This window comes from Impatiens glandulifera, chromosome 7 (assembly GCF_907164915.1).
Source record: "Impatiens glandulifera chromosome 7, dImpGla2.1, whole genome shotgun sequence".
In the NCBI taxonomy this organism is placed as follows: Eukaryota; Viridiplantae; Streptophyta; class Magnoliopsida; order Ericales; family Balsaminaceae; genus Impatiens; species Impatiens glandulifera.
The window spans coordinates 41,041,034-41,054,289 of NC_061868.1; the positions used below are offsets into that span (position 1 = coordinate 41,041,034).

At 30.8% G+C, this 13,256-nt stretch overlaps 1 protein-coding gene across 1 annotated transcript; it reads right to left on the reverse strand.

Annotated features, from left to right (window-relative positions):
- Positions 1-3,799: 3,799 nt before the first annotated feature.
- On the reverse strand, positions 3,800-5,474 carry LOC124909910 (serine decarboxylase-like). The gene is made up of 5 exons (XM_047450539.1): positions 5,273-5,474; positions 4,942-5,173; positions 4,667-4,860; positions 4,460-4,596; positions 3,800-4,366 (listed from the first exon to the last, which is right to left on the reverse strand). The coding sequence occupies exons 1-5, from the start codon at positions 5,472-5,474 to the stop codon at positions 3,800-3,802; spliced, it is 1,332 nt and encodes a 443-aa protein (XP_047306495.1).
- Positions 5,475-13,256: the final 7,782 nt, after the last annotated feature.

Genomic DNA, 13,256 nt, shown 5'->3' on the forward strand with positions numbered 1-13,256 from the left:
AGTAAAAACAGAACATCAAAGACTAGATAGTATGCTACACCCTTTACCCATTCCATAATGGAAATTGAAAAACAACTTAATGGATTTTGTGTCGAGACTACCAAAGACAATAAGGGATAATACAACTGTGTGTGGGTGATTGTTGATAAATTAACAAAATCTGCTCATTTATTAGAAATTCCAACTCGATTGTCGTTGAACAATTTAGCACGATTCTATATCAAAGATATAGTGCGGTTACATGGGGTACCGACGACTTTTATTTCAGATAGAGAGAGTAGATTTGTCTAACATTTTTAGAAAATTTACATCGGTGTACTAGATTAAATTTTAACACTATATTTCATGATTAAGAAGAATATGTTACGAATATGTGTAGAGATGACAATGGGTACTCGTATACCCGATACTCGTGGTATCCGATAATCGGGTCACATATTTTAAATTGGGTTCAGGTTTGGGGTTGGGGATGAGAAGGGTGGAAGGTTACCCGATTGAGTTCGGAATCGAGGATGAAAAGTATGCCAAACCGAAACTCGAAACTCAATACCCAACTAAATTAATAATATATATATTTTGTTAAAGATGTGAATTTTCGCATTCTTAATCATTATAATTATTAATAATTAATATATATCATTTATAATTCTAACATACACGAACATTTCATAGTGAACCAAAATATTTATTACTTATTACTATTCATTCATGTGTTATTTTCCTTATCTTCATTCTTAATCTTCAACATATTTATATTTTTACAAGATGTTATTTCCCTCCCTTCGTTCTTCATCTTCAACGCCATCCTCTCTAGTTCTTCAACATTATTTCTCTAGTTTCTTCAACATCATTTTTCCTGTATCTTTTTTTAATTATAAAAGCAATAATGTTGTTATATTCTTCGACCACTAGGTAAGTAATGTTTCTGTTTTTTATATCATTAGGTAATGGGGTACTCCCGTCAGGGATCGGATACCCGACGAATTGAGAATGAGGACACAAATAGAGATACCCGTCGGGTTTGGGGATTGGTACCTTACTACCCAACGGGTAGGGTACTCGTTGTCATCCCTAAATATATGTTATAAATTTAAGTGGATCGTGGGATGAACATTTTTTTTTTTTTTTTTTAGAATTTGCGTATAATAACTACTGTCCATCGTACATATGAAATGTTGGAATATATTGGAATGATGTAGGAGAAAAAAGATTGTTGGGACCAGAAATAATGAAATAAACTGTTGATAAAATCGTTTAATTAGTGAAATGCTAGCTAGTGGTTGCTCAGTATAGGAAAAAAAAGGTTAGGTTGCCAATCAGAGACAAAAGTTAGAGTTTAATGTTAGAAAGCTGTCTTCTATACGAGTTGTGAAAGATTTAAGAAACGTGGGAAATTAAGTCCCCGTAGGACCCTTATACTTATTGCAATCTCTATCATCACCATGGTAGAAAACATAATATTTTATATATATCTATGGTAAGGAAGTATGTTATAATGCTATCACGTGATCAACTATTGTAACTCATAATATTTTATATATTTTTATGTTAAGGAAGTATGTTTATAATGCTTTCATGTGATCAACTATTGGAACCCGTAATATATTTAACATACGAGATATTTTCTTTCTGAATATAAATAAAAAAAAATTATTTATACATATATATTTTTACAACTAGCTCAGTTAAATGTATAAATTAATAAAAATTTAAACGTATATAATATTAAAAATTGGCTCATTTAGCTTAAGAGTTCATTTATTTCTTAAAATATTTTTTTTTAAATTAGATATTCATTTTTTCTCTTTTTTATTAATTAATTATTTATCTTTTTATTTATTAATTAATTAATTTTCTTTCCTTTTATTTTATTTGTTTTTATAATATTTTTGTGAAGTTTTTTTTTCTTTAATTAATCAATTTATCTTTTTATTTATTAACTTCTCTCCATTTATCTATTTTTCTTCATTATCTATTCATACGTTAGCATTTGATATTTAATTATTTTAATTTCATTTTACTAATTTGCATTATTCCTACATCAACAATATTGATTATTTTAAAATTATTTGGCGTTTTCCTTAGACTAATATTTGAATATTACAATGACTAATCTCTTCAACAACAAAATACCATTTGGATAATAATAAATATTAATCAATTCAACACAAAAAAAAATAATAATTAATATTTTACAAAAAAAAAAAAAACTCAATTATTTTGTTTACTATTATTATAAACCTAAATAAAAAATTAAATATAAGAAGACTATTAAATTTATTTTTGTTTATATTAATTTTTTTTTAAATTATTAAAAAATAATAAAAAGAGAAAAATTAATTAATTAATAAATAAATAAATAGAGAGAGAAATTAATTAATTAATAAAAATAAAGAAAAAGAAAAAGTAAATATTTAATTAAGAAATATATAAATTTAAAAAAAAAACATTATTTTCAAAAAAAAAAATATATATTAAATAAGTCAAATTTTTGATAATAACATATTTTTATTAATATTAATATACATCTAACTAAATTAAATGTATAAATATATAGGTTTAAATAATTTTTTTTCATATTCAACGGAGCAATCATACCAACCGAGAGTTACTATGAAGGGTAATAATTAAGTATAATATAATATACAAGTAAAAGCAGGCAGCATGCTGAATGTGCAGGTGGTCTGTTTTTAAAAGACTCGTTAATATGAATATTAATTAATTAATTAATTAATTAATTAATATTCTATTGATTAGTTCCTCACTCCACTAATTACTTCCACTGCCTATGCTGGTTCGTTCCTTTTTCCCTAATTAATTTATTTCTTCTGTTTCACATCTCTCTCTACTTCATTCCTTACGCACAAGACCAGAAAGATGAAAATGAAAGTTTATTTGGAATTTTGATAGAGTAATAAATTGGGATAATTGGTAAGAACTTTTTTTTATATAATTCAATATTACATATGAAGTTGAAATATTGAAAATGGTGAAACTATTTTTATTACTCTAAATATGATTATGTACTAATTTGTACGATAATAATTATCAATGCTCCGTGAACTTATACGGTTATGAGTCAGCGTTAGACTTGATTGATGGATCATCGAAAGTCTTTAACGATGGTTTATCAAAATATATATATATATATATAAAGTTAGGTTTAATGATGAAATTGACTGTGAGACTATTTTATAGGTTATTTGATTCAACTATAAATATATATTGTATTTCTTATTGAACTAGTTTACTGGTGAAATCATAAATAACACGTAGAAGTGAAGAAAAAAAGTATTACTCCGACTGTACAATTCATATAGATTTTGTTTTAGAAATAATATAGATATTATTTATAAATATAACAAATGTGTTATATTATGAATATAAGATATATATTATGAATATAAGATATGGTGAAATTTTAAATTATATGAATAGAACATTGTATATTATGAATTTGTATTCTTGCAGTTATGAGAGTGCCTTTTAAATAACTGGTTTGGGGACATGACACATATAATAAAATAATGTAAATTAATAAATAAAGAAACTACTGAAATACATACTTTACTTCACACATTAATTATGAGAGAACCCCTCAACTAATAATTATGACAAATAGACAAATTAATACTAATAAATCACTTTAATGACTAATGAGAACAAACATAAAGCTTCATATATGACATAACATAACAGAAACCAATCATGATAATTAAGAAGCTTTTCCATATTAGATGATTAATTAAAATCATATAGATAGAATTAAGATAAATTAATGATGGATTATAATAATATGCTACTTGTGAAGAGGACAAAGACAATTGTCTCCCCCTATGTCATCTGCAAGACAAGGAGGCTGAACTCCTCCATCTTTGTACCAGTCTTTTCGTTTCTTTAACAACTCATCCAAGAATTCTTTAAGCTTTTCAATACTGACACTGGGCATGACAATTACATGCGCCATGCTTCCCTGACAAGCGAGTTGCCATCGATTGACAAAGTCATCGTTCAGAGGCCGTTCAAACACCACGGTGCTGCTCAATTCATTGAGCATGACACTTATCCCTTCTTCCACAAGTCGGTCTTTCAAGTAACGAGCATTTGTAAGACACTTTTGGACTTGTTTCTCAAATCCTATATAACCATTCATGTTTAAGGCGTACCACAAGAAGATTGGAGCATGACCGCTCCTACTTCCCATTATTGTAGTGTCTAGAGAGCCCAAAAACTCGATATTTGTTGAGATAGTATTAATGTATTGCTTCCTTATTATATAAACTCCACAAGGCGCTGGACATCCCACAAACTTGTGTCCGGAAATAGTGATACTTCCTATTTGCTTTTTGAAAGATACTTGAAGAGACTATTTAAGATAATTTTAACACAACCATAAAAAAAAAATTGTTATAAATTTACAAGATTACTTAAAGAAATTAATTAAAGATCACAAACTCACATGCTTAACAAAAGGCATCATAATTCCAAATAAAGCTCCGTCACAATGTATATAGAATCTATCATCTGGAAATCCACATTCTTCTAAAATTTGTATAATAGTGTCAACATTATCAACACCTCCTTTCATAGTTGTTCCTGCAATAATATAATATATTAACAAGTAAACACAATACTACTTTAAATCTCATTTTAAACAACATCACACCTATATTGACATTGATGATGGCCGGCTTATCCTTATTAAGAAGCAACTTGGCCCTGAAATCCTCATAATCCATCTCACCCGTGAATAAAGTATCAACCTTGACACACTCCATTTTATACATTCTAGTTGCTTTGAAGATGGAGTAATGTGAATCTCTTGAAGTGTATAGTATCCCATCTGGAAGAAGTTCTCTCCTACATGAGCATAACATGCATGATCTTCCGATTATATTGAAAACAACTAGAAACCATGAAGTTAGTTAAGTTATTACATACCCAACTAGAATGCCATGAAGATTTCCTTCAGTGCCACCATTTGTAACATATCCCCAATAACCATTCTTCTGAATTTCCCATAGATTGGCAAACCAATCCAAAACAGCAACTTCGAACTCTCGAGAATGCATTCTATAGTTGCCTTCAATGAATGGATCCCCAATGTTGTTTAGTGAGAAAGCTTGCAGCTGGGCTAGAGCTCCATAATCAAAGTCCAGATTGGCCGGATAACCTGTAATTAATAGATTATGCATGAAAACAACAAATATAATAAAAACCAAAGTAATAATCAAGTTTACCAATTCCTTTAGTTTTGAAATCAATGTAGTACCTATGTGATATAGAGCCCTCTTAGCCAGAGTCTCCTTATATCTGTTTAAGGTTCTGGCCATGTAAGCTTTTATATCCTCCTTGTGGTCCATATTCGGCTCAGTGATTGCGAGACGCGATCCATGCACATTCTTCTGAAGCACACTATTCTCCTGATCACATGAATCGCCATCTTCAAAGGGTCCAGATTTGTTCATCGCCATTTTCAAAGGTTTTCAGATCCAATGTACTATGAAATCAATGTTTTTTTTCATACAAGAAAGAATGCACATTTGTATAAAGTGAACCAACCTCCTTATATAAGCACACAAATCACACAGAAAACGGAAATGTCTAAAATAACCATGATATCTATTATAATAATAAAAGTGTTCACTCCATGCTTTTCATAATGTGAAATCTAGCGTTTATAAAAAATAATAGGAAAAAAAAATGTAATTAAATTTTGTATATATTCATTCTCATTTCCCATGGTTTATAGTTTTTTAAATAAAATTTATATTACGCTTAAAAATATCTATCATTTTAATAAACTATAAAAAATATGAGTAATGATAGAGAGTGAAAAATATATTGACAGGAAAGTGTTGATAATGTTTTAGACAAATAAACATGGATTATTGTGCATTTGTCTAAAAAGTATAATATTAATTTATAAATTTGATGATGATATTATATGTAGGCTTGTTGACAAAGGCATAGAAGATTGAGGGATTCTTATTTTGTATTTGGAATACCTTTTTTTAGAAATTATTTTGTAAATGTTGAAATATTATTGTTTGTAGATTGAAAAAATTGTTGATCACCAATGTGGTAAAGGTGTTTAAAAATTGTCTACTCAATGAAATTAAGAAAGTGGTGATTTGGAGTTTGAAATGGATGTTTATTATATATTTTTTAAATTTCGAGTTACAACTAATTGTTTGGTCGGCAGTTTGTAAAAAATAAAGTCTAATATTGAGCAATGTCAACAACCTATAATAACCTAGTTGACATTGAACCAACCTAATCAATTGAACTAACCTAATCAATCTAGAGCAATGACAACCACATACACAAAACTTTTGATATTTTCCATTTTCGCATGCAATTTAGAGCAATGACAACCACGTACAAAAACATTTGATATTTTCCACTTACGGAACACTTGTGAACTTATGAATGTTTCTTCAACTGTTGTCAATTTGGATGTGGTAAATATAACTCAATAACAATCATTTCCCACTCAATAAATATTAAGATCTAATTTAGAATGAGGTTCCACACAATACCAATATTAAGATCTAATTTAGAATGACGTGTTTTTTAATTAGTGGTGATTGAAACAACTAAAATTTAAAAAATTGCCATATATCTTTATAATAATGTCAATAATCTTGGCCAATAAACCTAGTAAAATCTGATATGGAAAGTTTGATAATCAAGATAGAAGGGTTATTCTTAAAATCAAATAAACCCAAACTTAGGCCTTATTTCATATATTTGTTTTTCTATAAATTCATATATAATCAAATAACATCCATCCATCATCATAATAATGTATTAAATCACTTCATTAATTAATTAAAATAATAAAATATATTCTAATTTATTTTTAATTATTTAAATTTTATATATTAATAACAGATGATTTAATAGTTAAAATATATATTGTTCACATTTCACGGTAAAGAATATGATTGAAATCCTAACTAGTGTAAATTTAAGAATGTTATAAAATTTGAATGATAATGACGAGTAAATTTAAATAAGTTATTTAGAAAATTAGGATTTGTGTGAATTTATGTACATGAATAACTTTTGATTTTTTTACTAAAAAAGAAGATATTTATCAAAATTATGATAATATTACTTTTTTTAAAATAATCTAAAATTTATTCAAATAAATAACAATAAACCCTAATTTGTTAATATAAAAGTTGTTTAAAGAATGATATGATATCTACAATATTATACCAAATGTAAAAATGAATATCATTAAAGATTTTGGGCTCAACTAATGACACTATTAGAAGGTGTGTGTTTTGACATGTATAGTTACTTTATTTTCATTTATTTTTTTTTATTTCACGAACAAAATAAAAAATTTAAAAATTCGTTTTCCTATTATATTTTGAATTCACTCGTTAAATGATACATCCATTATTACAAATAATTATATAGAGAATATTTGGTTCTAGAAACTTCACAAAAATCTATGTACTAGAATAAAAAAATAGTTATTTTTGTGGTATAGAAAGGGTCCAAGAAGAAGGCATGTTAACCATCCCTTTGAACAAGAGGCATTTTCAAATGTGCCCTCTAATAAATTGTCTTTTTTCTCATAGCATTAATGGAGTAATAAATAGACCTCCATTTTAGTTAACTCATTTTTTTTTTATTTTAAATGAATTGATTGCATGTCTAAATATTGATTGGGACGGATAGAAGAAAATCCAAAAATATATTGATCGGGAATCGGGACTCGGACCGGGATTGTATTATTGTTCCGCATTGATTCCCAAAAAAATAAAATAAAATACAATTATACAAAAAAAAAAAAAAAAAAATAAAAAAATAAAAGAATTAATGATAGTTATTTAAAATAATTAATATATATACTTATTTAATACGATGGTAATTTTGTTTTTCACTTAATTTTTTTTTTATCTTCTCTTATTTAATAATATAATCATTATAATTATAAATAATTGATATTTTTATAATTTAATTATAATTATATAAATTATGTTATTATTTATATTTAAACTTAAATTATTTTTAGGTTTTGGTGCACCCAGGAAAAATTTCGTTCCCGATCGGGACGAGGATTGTTTATATTTAAAATTTTCGTCGGAATCAGGACGGGCTGGTAGATTCAGGGTAGGAATGGTAATGCAATTCGCTCTCATTGAACCACACACTATTGTTATCCCTAAACCCAACCCAATCAAACATTATTTTAATTTATCATGCTTTTATTTTAAATTATTAATTTTGATTTTATAATTATATATTAATAATTTTAATTTAAAAAAAAATACTCATGCTCAAAATTATCACAAATTATTATTACTAGCATGTAGCCCGTGCATTTTGTCACGGGCTCAGTCTTTCCACTGACGATCTGTGCGGCACTAGTTATGATCTTCGCAAGAACGAGTAACTAGTCAGCCTTTCTCGACGCAACACTCGACGTTTAATAGAATTGACACAAGAATTCTAGAGAGAGAGTAAACTCTTACAAAGAATATTAATATTATCTCACTTGAATACTTGGTACTCTACAAAGGAATATGGCTATCCCCAACTACTATATTAATTACATAACACCCAACTACCCCATTAATTGTATGCTAACCAACTACTACATTGATGGCTTACTACCCAACCACCAACTTAATAGTTCACTAACCAACCACTACATTAAATGGCCCATTAATGTAGAGAATGACATATTTTCTTACAAGGCTTCTAGAAGGTTCCTTGGTTGGGCCTCCATGAATGATTAAGCCTCTTGGGTTAGGAAGACAAGTGGGCCGTGACATTCTCCCCCACTCATTCCGGCGACGTCCTCATCGCATCCTCTTTGTAGGTCTCAATGATGTCTCCAAATGCGACAAAAGTTTTGAGCGATATGTTAGCTTTCCAACCCGTTTCTTCTCTAAGAAAGGACCTTCGTATCGCCTCACAGACCCCTTATGAACTTTGGAAAATCGTCTCTCTTGATAGAGGAGAAGTTTTACTACCACTCGGTTTCCTCCGAACTCCAAGTGTCTTCTCTTCTTGTTCTCCCATTTCTTCATTCTCTTGGCGGTCTTGTCAATTTCGCACTTCCCTTTCTTGAAGAGCAACTCCTCCGATTGTCTCTTCAATCCCTCCAATTTGGGAGATTCAATGCGATAAATGATTATCGCCGATGGTTTAGTACCATTGACTAACTCTTCTCTATGGTCCACCTCTCTCTCATGGTGGAGTTTCTTTGGAAAATCGGCGGACATTACATCTTGAACTTTCTCTAGGACAGTTGTAATTTTCGGAGGTGTCTTCTCTTGGACCACGGTTTTCTCATCTTCTTTCAAAGTAACAAAAGATGATGAATAGTCCTCCTTTATACCTTTTGAGAGTTGCATGGCAGAGAGGTGCCTAGTTTCTCTATTGCCTTCTCGTGTTAAATGTATTGTGCAAGTATTGCCTTGCTCTAGAATGTACATAGCATTAGCAGAAGGGAGTATAAATGCATTTACCTTGTCTAGGAGCTCTATTCCAAGAACCATTTTGTAGTCGTCCATGTCAATAATGGAGAAATCCAGAAGGCCAGTCCACTCCCCCAAGTTGACTTTTACATTACGAGCAACTCCATAAGTTGCACTTGGTGCCGAGTTGACTGCTTTAAGCCACCCCTTTTCTTTGGTGTACCTAATCCCTAGTCTTTCCGCCTCTTTTACCTCTAGAAAGTTGTTGTTGGCTCCCGTATCCAACAAAGCTTTAACCATATGGCTTTTTACTTTTGTTTCCACGAATAATCGTCCTTTCTTCGCGGTCTTTGGCCCTTCAAACTTTGCTTTAACGACACTAAGGAGATTTAACGACCCCAATCGAGCTTCATCGTGAAGGCCTTCTTGCTCCTCCATCAAAGGGGATAGTTTGTTCTTCATAGGGCACTCTCTTGCTTTATGCGGCCCTTCACAAAAGAAACACTTTATCCGGGGTCTCTCTCCACGTTTCTCGTCCCGATCTCCTCTACCATTGGGCTTCGTCCTCTTAGTTGGGTCTTCATTGCTGTAAAAATGGTCTCCACCATTTTCCCCCTCGTCATTCCTCTCATAAGTCGACTTTGATTTCTCTTGTCTTCTCATTTCGACAAGAGATTCAGCAACAGCGATTGCGGTGTTTAGATCTTGGACACCACGCCGTTCCAACTCAAGCTTTGCCCACATTTGTAGGCCATCTGTGAAAGCAAACAAGGCTTCGTCGTCTGAGTAGTTAGGGATCTCAAGGAGAGTAGCGATGAACTCCTTGACATACTCCTTGATACTCCCCCTTTGTGAGAGTCTCCGCAACTTGGCTCTTGCCTCTCGAATAGCATTTTCAGGGTAAAACTGCCTCTTGAGCTCTTCCTTGAATTCGGTCCAAGTGTTAATAGAACACGTACCTCTTTCTATGTCGCCACTCCTTCGCCTCCACCACAACATTGCGGTGTCTTCTAAGTATGTCGTGGCAGTATCTATCTTCCTCGCCTCTTCTACCAGGCCGAGTGCTTTGAAGTACTGGTCAGTCCCCATAAGAAGTTATCAATCTCCTTCGCATTCCTCTCGCCTAAATACGCTTTAGGCCTTGGAACATCTATCCTTGACGGATTTGGGATTCCTACAGGCGCACGTCCGCACTCTTGCGCAACCTCCTTCTTGAGTAACACCACATTCTCTTTAGTGGCTTGTAATTTAGATGACATTACCTCGAGTTTCTCGGTCAAGGTACTGATTTCGCCAAGTAGGGTCTGCTCCATGATCTGAGTTTGCTCTTGACATTTGGACAAGACCTCGTTCAAGGCACCTTGCATTCCTTCTCGGAGCTCGTCTCTCTCTTTCTCGAGCTCGGCAATGCGTTCCTCTAAGTCCCCGACATTATCTTGTCCGTATGCCATAGTGAGTTCTACCTTCTCCAGTTTGGCGAGAATGTCAACGATAGCATCCTTTGATCTCTCTCTTTCTTTGGTAGCTTTGGATCCTCCCGTTTGAACTTTGCGGGAGATCCTACCATCTTCTCCGGTCCCATGGGGAAGATTCTCTACTTCATCCACGACCTTTGAACTTTCATCCGATCACTTCGTCATTTCAGCTCTGATACCAATTGTCACGGGCTCAGTCTTTCCACTGACGATCCGTGCGGCACTAGTTATGATCTTCGCAAGAACGAGTAACTAGTCAGCCTTTCTCGACGCAACACTCGACGTTTAATAGAATTGACACAAGAATTCTAGAGAGAGAGTAAACTCTTACAAAGAATATTAATATTATCTCACTTAAATACTTGGTACTCTACAAAGGAATATATCAAAGGTATTTATAGGGTTATCCCCAACTACTATATTAATTATATAACATCCAACTACCCCATTAGTTGTGTGCTAACCAACTACTACATTGATGGCTTACTACCCAACCACCACCTTAATAGTTTACTAACCAACCACTACATTAAATGGCCCATTAATATAGAGAATGACATATTTTCTTACAAGGCTTCTAGAAGGTTCCTTGGTTGGGCCTCCATGAATGATTAAGCCTCTTGGGTTAGGAAGACAAGTGGGCCGTGACAATTTGCACAAGTAATGATATAAAAATCGAGAAAAACAAATTATGGTAAAAATGTGATAACATTTTTAATTTACTCTCACATATAAATCCAAATTAACTATAATTTTTGACCCGACAATCCATACACTTTCAAAATTAAGCATCATTATATAGATATAGATTAGCATCATTATATATTATATATATATATATATAAATATATATAGATTAGTTAGTTAAAAAGTTAAACTTATATCGTTAAAACGTCAGGGAGAGAGGGAGTATTATTATTTAAATAATCCGAAATCAAAACACAATTTACCCTTTGGAAGTAGGCCTGTAAACGATTCGGTTCAGTCGGTTTATAGACTAAAATGTACAACCAAACCGTAGGCGTCGGTTTGCCTAAATCATTATCTGTCGGTTTCGGTTTATTGATCGGTTCGGTTTCATCGGTTTGACGATCGGTTTGGATGACTTATTCGGTTTGATCGATTTTAAAAATCTGCTATAAAATAAAACCTGAAAACACTATTAAGGAAAAATCAATTTTAATTTGTATCTTCTCAATCAATAATGAATTTTACATTCTTCAACTACAACTAAGTCTCCACAAGAATACAAAACTCCCCAAATTATATAACAAATCTGATGCACCGTTCCAATATATTATATCCCTATTTGGCATTTTGTCAACCACCTTAAGTGCACTATCCAATTTGTTGAATAATAAATATATATCAATATCTTCAGCATTGAAAACAATTTCACACAAACTGTTCCAAGCACCGTGAGTAATCCCTTTCATCACCAAACTGGTGTCACTGTAAACCGACAACGTTGTAATTCAAACAAAGAATGGTAATTTCTTGAGAATTGGAAATTGGGAAGACAAGATTATAAGTAGAATTTGGCATATGAACATCACTAATCACAAGATCAAATATGTTCTTGTTTTCCTTCAACATTTTTAAAGTTATTTTTACTGAACTAGTTGTTGTAACTGAAAACAAAAACACAAAATCTTTATTATCCTAAGTAAATCCGCAAATACCCAATATAGGAAGGTTGACATCTTTGTTTCCCTTTTAACCGTTAGAAATGGTGGGAATTTTTAGGTAGCTTATTCAAGTTTTTATTATTTTTTTTTTATTTTGTTATATATAAACGATGATACGGTGGTAGGAAAACCAATTTTTTGAATGACTTACTTTTGTTGACTTTTATGTTTATTTGTCTCTAAAAACATCTGAATTTTTTTTTTACTAAAAATTAATATGTTATTGTTTTATTTGTTTTCAATCATATAATTAATTAAAATATTAAAACACCTTTATTTTATTTTTATAAATTAAAATTTAAATAAATAAAAAAGTATTATAATAATTCAAACCAATTAAAAATTTAAATAACTTATTTTCTTATTAAACAAGAATTTTATTTTAAAATACTTAATAAATATTTTAAATAACCCAACATCAAACAAGTTCCTACACATTAATTTCTTTTTATCATTTTGATGTACGTAGTACATTTTTATTTATTTTAAAATATAATATGGTTGTGTAAAAAAACTATAATTTTCAAAATGAAATTGTTTTTAAACAATTACTCTAATTTTAAAATCTGATGCTCTGATTTTTTATTGGCTTTGAAACCTTGGTTTGTTATACTATTAAAATCAGTAAGGTTTTTTTTTTTTTTTTA

What these genes read in the sequence shown, in the direction of transcription:
- LOC124909910 (XM_047450539.1), bottom strand. Translation starts at nt 5,474, where the DNA reads ATGGCGATGAACAAATCTGGACCCTTTGAAGATGGCGATTCATGTGAT. An exon ending in CATCATCAATGTCAATATAG is followed by an intron (nt 4,597 to 4,666) that starts GTGTGATGTTGT and finishes ATATTATTGCAG; the next exon opens with GAACAACTATGAAAGGAGGT. An exon ending in TGATGCCTTTTGTTAAGCAT is followed by an intron (nt 4,367 to 4,459) that starts GTGAGTTTGTGA and finishes TATCTTAAATAG; the next exon opens with TCTCTTCAAGTATCTTTCAA.